This window comes from Hermetia illucens, chromosome 5 (genome assembly GCF_905115235.1).
Source record: "Hermetia illucens chromosome 5, iHerIll2.2.curated.20191125, whole genome shotgun sequence".
Taxonomy (NCBI): domain Eukaryota; kingdom Metazoa; phylum Arthropoda; class Insecta; order Diptera; family Stratiomyidae; genus Hermetia; species Hermetia illucens.
This window is the reverse complement of record NC_051853.1, coordinates 101,474,621-101,492,870: the sequence shown is the minus strand read 5'-3', so window position 1 is coordinate 101,492,870 and position 18,250 is coordinate 101,474,621. Positions and strand designations below refer to the sequence as shown.

At 40.5% G+C, this 18,250-nt stretch overlaps 1 protein-coding gene across 2 annotated transcripts in view; it reads left to right on the top strand.

Annotated features, from left to right (window-relative positions):
* The window catches only part of LOC119657104, a 126,535-nt gene extending 110,197 nt beyond the window's left edge, over positions 1 to 16,338 (top strand). For both annotated transcript variants that reach the window (XM_038063860.1, XM_038063861.1), the window contains 2 exons: positions 5,544 to 5,816; positions 14,756 to 16,338. In XM_038063860.1, coding sequence (XP_037919788.1) covers positions 5,544 to 5,816; positions 14,756 to 15,325 — 843 coding nt within the window. In that variant the 3' untranslated portion in view covers positions 15,326 to 16,338. The remainder of the gene's footprint in view (positions 1 to 5,543; positions 5,817 to 14,755) is intronic.
* The last annotated feature ends 1,912 nt before the right edge of the window (positions 16,339 to 18,250 follow it).

Genomic DNA, 18,250 nt, shown 5'->3' with positions numbered 1-18,250 from the left:
AACCTTAAAACACAAAATTCTAACGCAGTCAAACACTAGGTATATTAAAAAGTTCGTGAAATGAAAAAGCGGATTTCTAGTTGCAAAAAAATCTTTCTATTTCTGTGTAATTTCCCTTAACTTTTATACACTTATTCTAACAGTTCTCCAATTCAAAGATCCCACCCCTGTAGTGGCTTTTTTGAAGATCTGCAAGATACCCTTATACGGCAGCTATTAGCTTTCCATTCGAGAAAAGTTGATATCCAAGTGTAGAAACAAGCGAAAGTCATAGAAAGCCAAGTCTGACGAATAGGGCGGATGTTGCAACCATTCCTACTTTAATTCCGTGATTTCAGCTATGATTTTGCGCGCTGTGTAAGCAGGTGCATTGTCCTGCAGCTAAAATTACTTTTTTCTTCTAAAAAGTAAGCTTTTTCTTTTGAATTTTCATGTCCAGCTACTGTTTTACCAGTTTGGAGGTAACCCACTAATAAAATACCTTCATCATGACGCTAACATCTAACAATAGAGTTCCGCTCACGAACTCGCTTCGGTGCCGAAGATTCGGGTGGACATCACTCCTTAATTTATTTTTACGATTAAGGATTATAGTGATAGATGCAGGTCTCATCCATCCATGTTGGATCATGGATCATTTTTCCTAAAACGCTCCAGATATTAGTAAGAAATTCGCATTTGGAAGCGTTTTTGTTCTATTGCGGCACCCAATTCGCGTACAACTTTCTGAAACCCAAAATTTCACATTTTCAAAGTATGGCTTACACTGCCCGCTGAGATACCTACGGCCTCGACTGATTCTTCTTGTATCACTTGAGGATTTCCCAAAATCATATCCTATATTTGTCTTACGTTTTCTGAATTTGATGCACTTGTTGGGCGTCCTGCACGTAGATCGTCTTCATTGCGTGTACGGCCTCTTTTAAATTCACTGGCCCACTTGTCAACTGTCGTCTTCGAAGAGAAGATTCATCTAAACATTTACTATTTCAGTATACATCTCCATTGGCCTCAAACACTTCTTCTTCAAAAAAAAAAAATTAATAACTGCGCGATGCGTTGCAAAATTCAGTGACATATCGACGTCAAATGACTTATAAACAACAACAGAATTGCCAGATGGAATTCAAATTCAGGGAACGCTTTAATGACAGATGGAATGTTAAAATGGAATCTAAACGCTAGTTCTAACATCTCCGAATATATAGCGTTCCGTGAACTTTTTGACATACCTAGTATCAGTTAAAATTGGAGTTCAAGTTGTTAACTCACATTGAAATGATTCTCAAAATTTAAACATGATACCCGATGGATAATTATTATAAAAAACTCTCAGCGGAGTATTACAGAACTATTTGTGCAGGAAGGCACGAAACAATATTTCACCGTTGACATTGCACGCGCGAAATTTTTTTGACATTTTGAAATTTTAGTGAGGAATTACCAGTTGCCAATCTAATGAAGCTTTTTGACGCAACTTGTGGCATCACATAAAATGCCGCGTGCTTTTCAGAAGGTTTGAATTTGTTTGAAATTTGAAATGCTGATAATTTTCAAAAACGTTTTGATTCTGGTGTTAAATAATGGGGCCATCTTTCGTCCATTATCCGGTTTTTTACGGTGGGAGGGCTTCAAACAGTACTCAGAATCGTCAATTCGTTGTAGTTTTTGGTCGATTGTGAGCTCACATGGCACCCATTTTGAACAGAGCTTTCGCATACCCATGCACTCATGCACGATATATCCAACACGTTCCTTTGGTATCTTTAGAGCCTCAGCTATCTCAACTAACTTCACTTTGCGATCATCCAAAATTATTTTGTGGACTTTTTTGATGATTTCTTGGGTAGCTCTTTGGGGTGTCCACTCCGTGCATCGTCCTCGGTGCTCATTTGCCGCGTTTAAGCCTAGCACACCACTTCTAAACGGTTGATTTTACTGTGCAAAATCTGAATAATGTGTATCAAGTCAAGCCTAGACTTCAACTATATTCTGTTCGCCAAAAAGCAATGTTTTATTAACACATGAAATTCATTTCTATCCATTTTTTTTCAAATTGATACAACTTGCTTCACTCACAACGCTCTATCCAACAAACTAATAATCCGATAGCTGTCAAATTTGCGCACGTGTCTATTGAAGGTTATGCTTAACTAAAAGTCATACGGGCTTAATGATAGTAGTGCCATCTGTGTGTTAGCCTACTCCCAACTGGAATTTACTGATTGAATAAGAATGATTGGTCGATGCATACCACCTAATCACGGCCTTGCCTTCTTATTTGATGTTTCAGTCTTCTGGCGTTCATATCGAACCCATTGCCTCATGTGAAGTTTTCATTGCTTTTGTCATTACGTTAGTACCTACGATATCCGTCAATTAATATCACCCATTCAGAGGCCCAGTCAAAATATTCTTGTACAATAGAATAATTCTCCATGTACTTCCACGCAAAGTAAATATCATTACAAATTGAAGTTCATCAAACGGAATCCACCCCAGTCGCTGATGCTTCACGGTGTCATCGACTTTAACGGTGTACACATACTATATATCATTTATCAGCAAACATACTGCATATATCAGTCAATTACTTAGTCATTCACTTTCCTCTTCGACAGTAAAAACAACTTTACAAACATCTTAATGATGTATTGATTGACGAAGTAGTTTTGTTAACATGGATAATTAACTTAAGCATACAAATTGTTTGTTTACACATTGATTTCCCATATTGCTAGCATCGGGAATGTGATCGATGTTTTCCTTTGTAATTGATGTCTTCTTTATGGTCATAAGAAGCTCCAAGTGCTCGAAATCGCTTTGCATAAGACTGTTACACAAACTAATGTATTATCTCTGATATTGCTGTTTCGACGGAGTCAACTTCATAATGTTGCCAGACACTTTAGTTACGGAAGTCTTGCATGACTGCATTAAGTTGTTTGCTGATATGGATCTATTTGAAATAGTTTTGAGATTTTTCGGATGGCTGGTATCCGCTGGCCCTTATAAAGCGAGATTCAGCAAACACCGGGGATTGGAATGCTCTTATCCCTTGTGGAGCGATTCTGTGGATGTTTGTTATTATCACTTTTCTACTTCAGGTGCAGTGTCCATATGTAATACGTATCAAAAATGCATGGTTAATTTCCCAAGGTGGTGGCCCTCGACCTTCCAACTAGGGTCTTCAATCCTATATAAATTGCGTTTTTGTGATGTTGTTAATAATTGTTTCAGATGGAACATGTGAGCGCTATTATTCTAGGAATTCTCTTCCAGCTGCGTTTGACATAAAGTATCGAATTTTTTTAACTTATATAATTCTAATTTTGGAACAAACAATTGTTCGAGGCAATTTATATGTATATCAGGCCAGAAACACGTCCCGTTGAAATATGTTTTCCAGTGCTTATAGTAAATAATAGTGAAAACGTTGTGAGATTTCCAATTCTGCGTGCCTACTTCCTAGCTACCGCTTGTGTGCATATACACTACCGTAGTCCTGCAAGGCCTAGGAGCAGGGTATATAACGATCCAGCCCCAGCCTATCATACATATTATGTATATACACATCGTGCCTGCAAGCTATCTATTTGCTGTTTTCTTGTTTTTCTATTCAACACACGTTTCGCGACATGCGTAGTACTGCGTGCTGATTTGGAACGCAGAAAACTTTTCAACATCATTATCAACGTCCCATGTCAGATTTCTGTTTTTCTCTCCCCCAGTATTTTCAGAATCCACACCCATTACACATGTGAACTTTTACTTTCAATTACTGCTGACACTCATTACATCTCGAGATGTCATGCTGATTTATCGTTTCGGGCGGCCACTCCTCATTTTCTTAACCCGACATCGTCTTCCAGCGTCGGTTTTATTTATTTCGCTATGTGTTCATGGAGCAAAACGAATGTTTCTCGTCTTTTTCGATTGTTTCATGAAATGTTTTCAACTACAGTCTGGATGTGGAAAGTAGTATCGGGGTACGCAGCGCATCCCCTGGCCGGCCTGCACAGTATTACATGCGGCGCCATATGTTGCTTCATCATTTGCTCCTACAAGCCTTGCAATACGGCTAAATCCTCCGGTGGGAAGATGCTAACTCAATAACTCTCTATGTGTGCCGTTCTCATTTCAGCTGATGTTTCCTTTGAGTTTTTTGTTCGATATCTTAGTTTCGTTAATTGCCATAAACATTAAGCTATTCATTTGTTGTGTCCCCCCAGTGAAGCTGTGGAGTGTGGTGATGAATCCGGACGAATCAGATCTGTATTTATGCCAGTGCTGGTTAATTTGTTGAAGTAAGCGGATTGGGCAGGATACCCTTGTATATCCATTTGTGTCTTCACAAATCATATCGTACTACCATATCTGCACCATTGTCATGTTATAATTTTCTTGTAATTCTTTCCAACTTCGTTAAACTTTTCAGTTTTTGTTCTCTTGTTTTGAGTAGAAGTAAGTTTTACACACTTTGCCTACCCAACAATTCAGTCCGGTATAAAACCTCTATTAAAATTTTCGGTAAGAATCCAGCCTCAATGCGGAGGTCAATATTTGTCCTGGCGATACTCTCTTGATTTTTTCGAATATTCAGTTGGAAAATTTCTATGTAGCTCTGTGAATCAGCATTTCGATCGCTTAGCGAAAGAGTTATGCACCACACCAACATTAAGCCGCTCTATGATAACCTCTTGATACGACCCCGTATATATCGTGGCGTATCTAACCCAGACGCGCCCTCCGTTAAGACCTAAGCAATTAATCATAGCCATAACTATGTATACTTTGAATCTTGTACTGTAGTTTTTCTGAGATGTTTTTCTTTGGCCAGGATGTTTCTCGCTGTAGTACTCGCACATACCTACATCTGGGTTGTGGCAGGGGAGAGCTTGTTGCGCGAAGTATTCGAAACCCCCATTCCTATTCTCAATTTCCAATGCCCAGTCTGGAGGAAAATATTATTTCATGGTTCAAAGTAGCTCCTAATAGCGTGCTGAAATAATGACACATGAGGGGCGGGCAATTTATGTCTCATGTTTCGCCGAATACCACCGCTCATGGCCCCCGTTAATATTCCCGAAGCATCTGATGCTGGAGTGAAATGGAGGAGCAATGTGTCCGTGAAGTGCACAAAAAATTTCATTGTGACATGATTAATTGCCCCAGGAAAGTTCTCAGAGTAATTTAGGATATTGTATGATATGAATACTTTCTCAGCGTCCGAAGCGTTATATTGTTTCTTGTTGATACTATTGTTTCTAGCTCCATTGTAGCCTGCGAAATTGTTCTATATATATTGCACTATATTTCCAGTTAATAATACGTCGATCCTACGCTTGTTTTTGAAGATGCCAATAAATTTCCATTTATAGACTTTAATACTAAAACCACAATTACATGAGTAATTATCTTTTTAATGAGGCATGTGAAGAACTGCTCTGATATTATTCCAAACTATTGTTTTTAATTTATAGACTGTAAAAAAGTATTTAAAATTTCAGTGAAATTAAAGCCAATCCTTTTATTCATTTCAGTGTTGGGATGAATGTGCCAAACCACCACCTCCCAAGATCAACAAATCCATCTTGGAGACGTGGGCCCTTCGGACTGTGTCAATGCTTCAACAAGGTGCATTAGTACTTGTCGATGTTGCATGGGCACCATTGAATATGCCTAATCAATGCCTGGTTACGTGGGAAGTATCGGGTGGTGGTCTCATGGGAAATCTTCTGACAGAGTCATCCAGTGTCCAGCTATCGCTTTGGCCGGATACCAAATACAGAGTGCAAGTCACATGCAAGAATAAGGTAAGCCATATTCATTTCGTTTTGTTTCTATTTACACCTTACACGGTAGCCACGATTGTAAATTCAATTAAGCAAAAATAGCTGGTTCATACAGCAACAAAAAAAACTGATTACATCATCGGAAACGAAACGCAAACCGAGTTAGAATTAATAAGAATGGTTTTGTGACGCGTACTGATAATTGTGGTTATCAATCATCTTTAAATCGTGCTTACTGCTGCAATGGTTAATGCCATAACATCTTTCAACAAAATGCCTACACTGTCCACTGTTTTTATGTCTAATGTTGAAAGTAATTTCATTCTGTAGTTCTTTCTTAGAATTATAAATCCGCCCACAGGAAGTAGCGAAATAGTAATTATCTAAGAAAACCCAGCTGCCATTATTGGTTTTGTTTGTCACTAGTCGCGGACAAGTTATTTGCTTTTTCTGGGAATACAATTGAAAGTTATTTCCAAATTTAGAATTTTGCATCTTGCTTATCATCCTGATGATGAACGAGTTCAGTGAATAATTTCTATAACATCCTTGTTGTAAAATTCCTACATGTGAACAGTCTGATATGTTGTCGGGTTGTTATATAATTAGCTCAGCCGAAGAAAAAGTTTTCTGAAACGATGTATTTTTTTGATAATCCAATTATGAAAGCTTTTGATAATATTTACGTATAATATTTCCAGTCTCAAATTCAAGTTATTTTCTGCAAAAAATATGAACACCTTAACGTACTATGTCCTTAAGGCGCGTCACAAGACCCAGCTGACAGTGGACCCATAGAAGTGAATCGATGAACTTAAGAGATCGGAGGCTCGATTGATTGCTGAAAAACCGTGCCAAATTTACTATTGTGCTGATCAGGGAAGGAGTTGCCGCAAATAATAACGCAATAACGTAAATTGCATCTGTTAAGAACTTACGCACAGAGTGCCCGACGGTACGTCTGGCACCCAACTAAACCTCGTCACTATCGTCAGAGATCTTGCCGGAAACAGTTTGCCACATTACTTCGGACTGGCTCCCGAGCTCTCCCGTCTTGCAGAGCCCTCAAATCAGGAAATTTCTCTCACCAATGGGGTGAGGGGGCAGAAGGAAGGAAGCCGTTAGTTCAAAGAACTCCCTCCCATCCGCCTCTTCCGTCGGTTGAACTTTATACTTTTTCCAACGAGGGGAACCCGAGCGTACAGCACAACACGGCTCCACCTGTCAGCGCTCCTCAGCATCCCCTCGACTGACTGAAGAGAGATCTCCTGTGTTTAAAGAGGACTGCTGATGAATCCCATCCCACCTTCCACAAGAAAAAAGGTGTGCTGAGCGTGGTCCACAACTCCATAGCGAAACACAATCATTAGATCGTGTCTTTCCAATCTTGTGCAGGTACCATAAGACTGAAAATTTCCATGGTCATTTAGGAGCTGGATAAAGAAATCGTCAGTTTCATCATGCTTCTAATTTAACGACATATCTAAGTTGGCAATGAGTTCTGCAGTTCATCTGCCTTTTGTCTCCTATTGTCAAAAGAGTTGCTACTCATTTAGTGTATGTTGCCGTTCTTTACGAGCAACCACCTCCCTTGCGCATGTAAATGGCTTTATATTCCTTAGCAAGAAGGCGCCATTGTGATACATGCCTCCTCTCTTTCGTTTAAACATAGTGTCAAGGGGATAAATTGGTGACATTCCTTCCGGAGTTCTGCCGTTTGCATCGGTCATCAATAATATTTGCCACGTCCCGATGGCCTCCTAAGCATAGAAGCTTCGTTATCAGGTTCATAACGTGATACGCGGCGATGTTGGCATTTGCTTACTGAAAGCACGTATGGGCCTACTTGCAAAATTGAATGAAAAATAACGTAAATTTTACCTATTGCTCTAATTGCGCTGTCTGGATAGCCTCCAAGACCTTTGACGGTTACATTAACCACTCCTAACACAATGTATTGATGGTCCCTTATTGAAACGTTTTCCAGACGCAAAGGTTATGTCGGGAATGGTTCCCTCGCAGTCTGGATGCCGAAATGTTGAGGTGGATCTGATGCTACGAGTCTTGTTCTCCTCGCCGTTTCCAGAACTCGCTTGCTTCTGAATTCGGGGTAAGACATGCCCCATTCAAGTACCCTGGCACTAAAGTCACCACCGGGCTGGATAGGCCCCTCCTTGCCGAAGATAGCATCAAGTTTGCGTAGGAAGTCTGGCATCTTCCCATTCAGTGTTAGATATTGAAAATTCCTAAACACCGAATCCAAACAAAGCCATGCACTCGGCCTTGGGCAAGAATCCTAAGCTAGATGCCGTCCGAAACCCAGATGGCAACGGTATCTGATATGTCGGGGTGCCATGCCTTGCTTCGATACTATTCCTTGGTGGGCACTAGCTCAGCTTTCATCTACACAGTGAGTTGCATCAGCACTTTCCAGTTCTGCTCTGAAGGCTGGGCGGGGACGGCGCGAATCCGTATCCTACATACTACGCAGATAATTCTAATTTTTCCGCTGTTGATAAGTTTCCCCGTGTTTCGCTCAGTAACTTCTATCACAAGCGAATTTTTGGCCTCGAGAGTTTGCAGAAGTGATACCAGTCTGGGCATTGGTTGCTTGTGGACATTACTACTTGACGGCCTCTTCTACTTTGTTTTTTTCTGTGAAGCAGTGAAGGTCTCTGTTTTCAATAGATCACGTGAGTTTTTAGGCTAGAAACCGAAGCTTTCTCTAATAGCAGCACATTGGCCGCATAAGAAGGGGTGTGATATCTCCAATTATAGAGGTATCACGTTGCTGCGTGCCATCTATAAGATAATCTCCGCTATCTTGCTGGGCCGGATAGCCCCATACGCCCAGAACATCTGTGGCCCATACCAAAGAGGCTTCACTCCAGGCAAATCAACAACAGATCAGATTTTCTCTGTGCGGTAAGCGATGGAAAAATTGTTGGAATATAGACATCAGTCGCCCCATGTTTCCATCGACTTTAAACCCACCTATGACAGGCGTTTGATTCTACTTTTCGCACGTTTTTTGTCACTCTCCACGTCCGCTTGTAGTAGAAAGTACGATCCGGATGCTCCCCCAGCCTCATACGTCCCCTTTTCACAACTTTGTTGACGTTTTTCTAGGAGAACATTGTATCCGCATGGGTTTCACAACTGCCGCGTATTTCTTAACAAGCTTTTCCTCTTTGGCTTGTATTTGAACCCATCTGCACTATTTCAGCAGTTTCCACTATGCCTCTTCCCGGAACAGTAGCACTAGCTGGTAGTGTTTGGATTGCCTTTTTGGACCCGTGTGCCACTTCACTTTGCAAATCTTCTTTATTTGGCTGTGGCCATGCTGACGTCTCGTTGGGCATTTCAGCCTTTGGTACCTCCTTCAATAGGCGCTGTCGCTGTAGCGGCGCTTTTTCATGCTGTGCACAAACGTAGCCCACTGTTTCTCCGTCTCTATTGTTTCCTCGGTTATGTAATTTGTGTTCTCCATTGAAGTTTTTACCAGCGCAGCGTGTACAGGGAAGCAAGTCGTAATGGCCAGTCTCTCCTCTCGGGGACATGGACCCTATCCCAGTTTCCTGAGACTTGACCTACGCTTAACTGATCCCGGAACTCGCGGACGCATCAGTGCTTACTTAGGACAGCGCATTTCCTAAAATAGATAAGGGCTTACCTGCAAATTAACACTCCGTTGAAAATCAAAGGTGAGGATAAGAAAACTAGAAAATCAACGAAACATTAAAATAATGACTTCAGCTGCCCAATATATAGAGTACTACAGCTGATACATATAAAACGCAAGTTGAGAAAGTCGCTCAATTTAAAAAAGCAATCAGCGGGAGCAAGACGTTCGCTCCATGAAACCCTCGTGAATCAACTGGTGGAGGAGCTACAACACTACTTACAAGGCTTATCCCCTGTTGCATCAACTGATTTTACTGTGTGGAAAATTATCGACAGGAAGACTAGATCTATTCACTGCCATCAGAAGACGACAGCTGGTAGCAAGTCGTATCGAATAAGTGGCAGCATTTACAAAATACCCGGAAAAAATGCTACTCCCTTATTTACTGCAGCTGGATGATGGACTTCCAATAGTATCTGCGGGTGTACCAAAATTCTCGAGAAAAATAAAGAAAGCTCCAAGGCATGACCTCATTATGGAAAAACTGTTGATGGAACCTCTGGGAATCGCAATCACCCATGTGACCGGCCTGCTCGTGTTCGGATGTTGGAGACGCCACAACTATTCTTCCTTCAGGGTGCTGGGCGCGAGTTGCGGACAGAACGATACTTGCTTGTCTGGTTTTGCGGTCCCTAAATTGATTCTTATAGTGACGCTTACAGTCCTGGAATTTTAATGGCGGTTTCCTGTGATAGGGAGGCTGGTGTCGAGAGGTCTGCTGATCCGAGATGTGCTGGCTTCAGGCGTTGATGGAGTATGCGCAGGGCTGACAATTTATTTCGATGTTGCAAAATATAATCTAGCTGTCGAGATTGTTTGGTCGAGACCTTGTCCGAGTTCTGTAGCTTCGGACAGCAGCTTCCGCTTCGGCTGTCCAGGCTAGTCGGTATTTCTTGTCCTTGGCTGGGAGACTTTTGACCCGCTCATTTAACGGAGCCGAAATACTTGCCGCTTTGGGAATGCAGCGGTGATAAAAAATCCCTAGGAATCGACGATCGCCGCGGCTGTCTTTGGTTTCGGCTTTGACTTTTTGTGGAGGGGCTTGATACCTTCGGCTGAAACTCAGTAGCCAAGAAATTCTACTTTGTTTCTACTGAGGACGCATTTGTTGTGGTCATCCGATGCTACAAAGTTATCGTACAAATAACATTTGGCGAATGGGTGATCCCACAAGAGGTGGTCCAGCGTGCGTTGAAGCGGCTGAGCAGCGTTACGCAGACCTATTCATGATCGCATCAATTCAAATAGGCTGAATGGTGATTCGATTGCCATCTTCAGGATGACCTTGCTTGCGAATGGAATTTGGTAAAAAGCTTTACGGAGAAGACTTTGCTTTTACCTCATGTAGCAAAGGGTAATAGTCCGGGGTGGTGCGTGCATTTAGACGCATGTAGTCCCCAATGATGTGCGATGTCCGCTCTTTTCTCGCGATTAGATGGAGCGGACTGGCCCATTCGCTAGATGATAAATGGATGATTCTCAGCTCCTGTAAGGCGCGAAATTGTTCCTTTGTGGCCCGCTGTGTGTATTTCGTGAAACACAAGTCTTGAAGCGCGACGGTTGTGCTGAGCGGGAAGCAAACGTCCTTAAAGACTTGGAGTAGAGCCGTATATCGAAGTCCGAGCTATCCTGAAGGTGTAGCGATTTTTCTGATGATAGAAATGCTATGGGAAGCCCAGTCGCATATGTGCCCAATGTGGCGATCGACGAGACGTTGGCTGCGTAGAGAATAAAAGAGGTTTCTTCCTAACAATGGATTTAGGAAGTAACAAAATAACCGATCCAGAGCCTATTAGGAACTTGATTTGGGTGTTCTGGTCAAAAACGAGCAGGCTGCTCCGAATCGACTACCTAGTCAGCGAGATAAGCTGGGTTATGTCAAGACGGAGCCCTGCTAGTTCCTTTTCTATCAGGTTGTCGTTTACTTGGGCAAAATATGAAGGTCAAGACTGGCGCGCACCAACGGCATGAGCCTCGGGCCGATATCGGAGGCCCCAAACGTATACATAAACGGAACGAATTCCTTTTTGTTATTTACGAATTAGTAGGAGACCGCAGCAAACGTAAGAACAAAGCTATGGCTTTTCTGAAATCTGAAGTAAAATAAAATGAAATAAAAACGATCTTAGAATTATAATCGAAATCGTCTTGAAATTGCAGTTGGAAAATTTCTCCATACTCCGATAATGGAGGCTCATGTTGGTAGGAAATTGAGAGGGAAACGTACCAAGAGTTTTGAGTTCGGCATTAATTGACACACATCTAGATTTCAGTCAGGATCTTCTGAAGATTTGCTGTAAAATATTCCAATGTACATCATGGGGGATGGGCCCATGAGACAAGGAAATAAAAAGTCACAAAAACTTAACCCTACACTGAAAAAGAAAAGAAGTTGTTGCCGAAATACTGGTATATGCAGGGTAAAAAATAATTCCCTAGCAACGGAAATGATGTTTGCAATGTACGTAACTTGATGTAAGCAATATATCTGATGAAATTCTTTATTTGTTAAAGACAATGTGAGCAGGGTTGCTGTATGTCATCGGGCCATAATAAGATCGAAAAGGGTAACCTAGCATGCCTTCAGTATGGTGGGGGTATGCTTACCATTGCAGCATTTGATTTCATAAAAGGCCGACCAACTTTGTTATTCGAGCAGCATATAACATGCGTTATCTACTGAGTCCACCCGCCAGGGTTTTCAAGGTGGTCGATTGTCTTCCACCTTGCCTTTGAGTAAGTGCATGGGAATTCTTCTGTCCTCCCTCCGCTATATAATACTTAATTAATGTGGGTGACGGCTTCGGGTGCATCGTATAATAGGTACTACTCATTGTTGTATCTCATTCCACCCTCACTGAGCCCAAGATTCTCTAGACGATTCGACATTCGAAAGCATTGATTTTTTACTTTTCTTTTAATGTGTTTAGTCTTAGGCCAGCTTACTTTGGTACTTTTTCAAGGTTCACCAATGCTCTTCTTTCCCTCGCGGCCCATTCTTGCGGATTATATAATCTAGAGTGATGTAGGCGCTAGCCTTTCGCCTTGCTTTAAAGCCAAGCCCATGTTCAACCCTTTGGTATATTGGATGTCTACCTTTACTTGATCTGATAAATACAATTAGATTCGCTGGAACTGGGAATTTCCACAATATTTTATACATTATCAATATCAACACGTCTTTAGTTTCTCCTTTACTGAAAATATCTGATCAATCGTTGACTTTCCTCATTGAACTCCTTCGTGGCATTCACCAACAATATCCTTAGAAAAGGGCTCGAGCTTTCCTTCTATTATTTTACTTACCTAACAACCATACGCCGTTATAGTTTTGACAGCAAAATTTGTCATTTGCCATGCAGAAAGGTGGGAACTGTGAACGCTCGCGCATGCAGTGAGTTACATAATTGTACGTCGAATTTAAGGAAGGGGTCCCCATACATGCAAAAGCGGGGGTGTAGATTTTTTTCATCAAATATAATCATGTGGGGTATCAAATGAAAGGTGCCGGTTAGTACTTGCCGAAGCCTGTCTTAGTTTTGACATTTGTTGGAAAGGTGGGGAGTGTAAAGTGATCGTTTCTTTAATGGCCCATTCTCAGAAACTACCCAACTGAAAAATCTGAAAAAAATCAAGAGGCTACCAGGTTTGCTGGAAATTGCACCGTTAGTAACAAAGTTATAATACGTCAAAGTTGTCGTCTCTTTGCAAATTCAAGACTTTAAATGTCAACATCACTTGAAAGTGTATATTTTTAGAAAATATATGCGTATATTACGTGCTACGTACTAATGGTACAATTATACACTCCAATGCCTTTACAAAAGAAATACACAAAGCCTTTCATGCCGCAAGCGTCCAGCTTTCGGTTTCCCGACTTGTTTATAAATTGGGAAGATGACACTTGCACCAATCTTCCGACAGAGTTTTTTCAGACCAAGCAGTGTTTAAGAGCTCACAAAGCTTGGAAGCCATCCCCATTCTTCATACTTTTAGTAGCTCTGCAGCCGCTCTTTCCATATCAGGCATTTTGCGTGGATCTTTCTTCGAGTATAGAGGGTAGGACAGATTGTGTAATTGTGTTGTAACATTATTTAGTTCGTCAAATGGTTGGGTCATCCATTTTCAATGTTTTGTGTCTCCAATAAAATTTCTTGCTACGTCTCTGCAAAATATGGTAGGCTCGAATCTTGATTTCATTCATTAAGCTGTACGTGGATCTTAAATTATATATCTTAAATTGATCGTTTAATTTATTCCACGTCAATACTTACGGCTTCCTGGTGCCGGGCCAGTGGTCCCTGTTTTGATGCAACTGCTTCATTCTGGGGCTTTTCAATAACGAAACTAGTAGCAGAAATGAGCCTACTATCAACTAACGTTCGTTCCATCTGTTGAGGCCCATGTTCTTTTGTGGATCCTACGGTTGGTGAGAGAAACAACTCGATGAGATTGGCATATCTTCACTTAAAGAGAATCTTATGAGGCTGCTGTTCTCGTTAATTAAAGTGTGGAAACTAAGGTCTCAGGTAATTCCACCGTGGACCAGCGATTTTTGCGTTGTAGTCGCCAAGTAACATCTTTACGTCGATCGAGGGCAAGGAATCAATGAATTCGTCTTTTACTGACTGGTCCTTGCTTTCCGTTGGGACACATAGCTTTACTAGCGACAGGTTTCAAAACTTATCTTTAACTCGAAGTGCATCAATGCGTTCTAGATGTCAATAACCCCCTGCCTCATCCTTTTTACGGCTGTGGGGAACTCGTCGCTCACTCTCTTTCGTCTCCTGTTCTGTATGTAAATAATTGTTAAATCAGTGTGTATTACACTAGTATTTGTTGAGGATTACCGGATCTGCAAATCCCCCGATACACATATTAGTGGAGCGCTAATTTAAGGTGAGGAAATCCCAGAAAGTCTATAAGGGCAATATCTACGGTAGAAAAAGAAGACGAGGCAGACCCTGCCTGAGATGGAGCGATGGCGTAGGTCAGGACACCAAACAGCTTTTAGAGATACCGAATTGGTGGACCTCGGCGCAAAACCTTAGCCTAGACCGGATACCGGTTGTTGCGCCTTTGATGATGATGATGAAATCCGTGGGTATAAAAGAGCAATTGTTTTTTGTGCAACTCCTTTTGGAAATTAGACACAAATCTATTCAAAATACCTAAAATCATTAATTTTTTATTTATTTTTTCAATTTACATGTTTTTTTTTTAATTTAGAATATCAAATCTCTAATCTACGCCTCTATTTTCTTTCTCTTTACAGAAAACTGGTGCAATGAGTCGCTCCCTTCCGCTCACTATTGATACTATGGAAGCCAATCCTATAGCAACAAAGGAGACTGAAGTATCTTCTTCAACTACTCCTTCTGTACAAACCATCGGCACGACCACCACTCCTCAAGATCCTACAACTATAATTTCAGATGACGAGTTGAAATACAAGGAGTTCCATGAATTCTACGATCACCTGGCAGCCAAATGGAATCCGTCAAACAGTGGTGATGTCACCGTTAGCAAGGTAGTTCCCGCAAGCCAATCAGATTATAGTACTCTTCCAATAGCCACCCTGTCCGAATTGCAACAACCTCTTCTCGCTTGCGCAATCGGCGGGGTGATAGTTCTAGCAGTGGTCCTGTCATTTTACGTGTGGCTATGGACTGCCCATAGCACTCCTAGCGATAAGAAGCACCTTTTCGAAGAAGACAATAGTTCAGTAATATGTCCGTCAATTGGGGAGACAAATCATTTTGGCAGTGGTGTAGCAACTGACAGCGACACCGCGGCCCTAGATCCTACCAACTACTCAAGAACTGTCCATGTTCTGACAGTGTAAAATGTAAAGACTACTATGCCACTCTGTAACCAATAATAATTATAATAATCAACTACTATTAAATTTAACTGACAAAGCAGAAGCGATGATTGTGTTGGCAGGAAATATGACCTACAAATACACGAAACAAAAATACGAGTGAAGCTTAGATTCTTAGGCAAACAAATTCAAAATGTCTTCTAAGGCAATGTGTGATCGTGCGAGTGAGATATGTATAAATAAAATTGAAATAGACTAACTAAGCGTTTATCTAAGGGTTAAGCCGAGGCGAAAGAAGTGAATCTCAATTATCCGTTTCAAGGACTGCTTCTGATGACGGTTTTCTTTCCATTTGTTTGGCATCATATTTCTAGGTTATGAGTTAAGCCGTTTTTATATTTTCAAGCATTCAAACTTTGTTTTCATCCATATTCAGTTAACCTATGTATAGGCTCGCGTGTGAGTGCGTTTACTTTGATCGAGTGAAAGGATTTGCTTCAATGTATGTCTGCAATTATCCCCGCATGGGACTTGACTCAATGATCTTGTATAATATTACGATATTTGAACTACAATACAAATTAAGATACCTTGTAAACTTGGAGTGATGGAAAATCCTCAAGTAAAATAAACACTTTCAAATGCAGGAAATGCCATTCAGACAAAAGGCAGGATGCAGTCGAATCAGAAGGTTGAACTATTCCTTTGTAGATAGCTAACTTATTAGGAACTAAGCAGAAAGAAAGCAACTAAGAACATATAATTATAGAAACTAAAGCAAAAAAAGTATATATTCTCTAAGGGTAAACTTTCAAATGAATCAAAAACAAAATATCTAAAAATGCTTCTATTAAATATAAGACAAATGGGTAATGTGTAAAAGACAAGGCAAAAACCAGAAAACATCAATTTGTTGTAAGAAATTCATTGAGAATGGAAACTATTATAAATGAAAAATTGAAATTATGTAAATTTCAACTAGTCCAAATCGGGTTAAATAAACTGAAAAGGAAAATGCTAAATAGAAATTTAAACCATGTGTTTTCTTTGAAGTTTCGATTTTCTTAGATTGAACCCGCCCTTACCGGTTGGGTGGGTACAATTACGGAAGGTCTAACAAAGTTCGGTAAGTTGAAATTTTTATTTTTGAGTAATTTCGTAAATTGCAGGTTGTTTGTCACAGTTTAGGTTTAATTTTCAAAAAAAAATCTGAAAATGAAAGCCAAAAATGCAGATTTGGAGAAGCTATGTTCGCAAAAACTCAACCATCAACACAGCAGGAAATTCATTGCGTTATTTTCTACGATTTCCGGCGTTACTTTTAATGAGTGCATATGGGGCGAATGAACCCTCATTGAAAACTATCTCAAAGTGGTTGGATTTGAATACCAGATTGGATATTTTTTCTTAAAGGACAAATCGGGTAAAGGTCGTCCAAAATTTTCGACTGGTCATACGAATGTGTGCGAAAGCTTGTTGCGTGTTTCGAAAGCTTAATTAGTCGAATATCCTAAATCGAACGAAGAAATTGGTGCTAATGAACAAGGCTTGAATGCCACGGCTGTGTTACAAATATTTGATCATCATCTGTTCTACACGGAAAGATCTTCTCGATGAGTTCCACACTTTTTTAATGGCACTCAAAAGAATTCGTTTAGCTAAATATTTCCTTGCGAAATTTAAAAACGGTAAAAAACGGATACCCTCCATAAACCCAGACGAAGCCAAGGCCAAAATTGTAGTTGCTTATCCTGTAGTACACAGAAACGTTTACCACAAGCTTTCAAAATTTCCTTGTAGGCAAGCCAAAAAGCAAAGAAGGAAAACAATGCATCTGCTCATGTTACCAAAAAAACCAATAATTTTATTGCGCTCTCAGCCACGATTTCCAAAAATAAAGAGTAAATTGAGCGGAAGTGTCCTCAGTTCTAATGAAGAGATAATAAGAGCAATTAAAGTCGAAATTCAGAATCTTCAAAGAAGCGCTTTCAGGAGATGTTTTGAACATTCAGGCTCAAGAAATGCATTGAAATCAATGAAAATTAAGTTGGAAAAACACAAACTGATAAGTATTAATAAACATTGAATAAAATCCCCGTTTGTCCTTTTCTAATTGTGTAAGAGCCTATAACCTATTAAAATCCACTCAGTGTCTGTCATACCCGATTTACTCGGAATTTGGTGAGAAATTATGACCTGTAGAGCCGTTTACATATAGCAAGTGGCGCCATTTTTTGCTGAGTTTTAGAAGACTCATCTTCAATTACAAAATATGACTGTCAAATGAATGAAATATACGGGAATGAAGGCTCGAAATGTGTGCTCCAAAAAGTTTACAGGTTTCTTTCTGAGATCCTATCCAACCGAAAAATCTAAAGAAAATCACAATTATTCATCGATACGCAATCTAGGTTTTAAAATATATCCCATTTCGATATCTGCTCAAATAAAGTTAGTAATAACATATTACCATACTTTAGAAATTTACCCGAAAACTCGCCTTATTATCCGTAGGAGAGGAAAGTTCGAAGTGTGACGGGTGAATCAAAACCGTACGCGTCGGTGTTCATCATGGAAGCACCTTCTCTATACTGCTCTTTGTTCTTGCTATGGACACTGTCACACGGGACATAAACATCCAGCGCTCTATACACTGCTTTATGCAGTGGCGTCTCACAGCAAAAATGATCTCGAGCAAAATGCAATGATCGCCTCATACAACACGGTCTCAGATTGAATCTAAACAAAACTAAATTTTTGACCACTGATCCCCATGAAACAGGCACTATCCCTGTCAATCGCGGTGACCTGCCGAGAACTAAGCGATTAAAATATGTCAGGTCAATGCTATCAGCCAATGGCTTATGAAATTGCGTTATGAAATTGCTTCACGCATTAGCGTAACCTGAATGAAGTGGCGTCCCACAATTGGTGTTCCTTGTGATC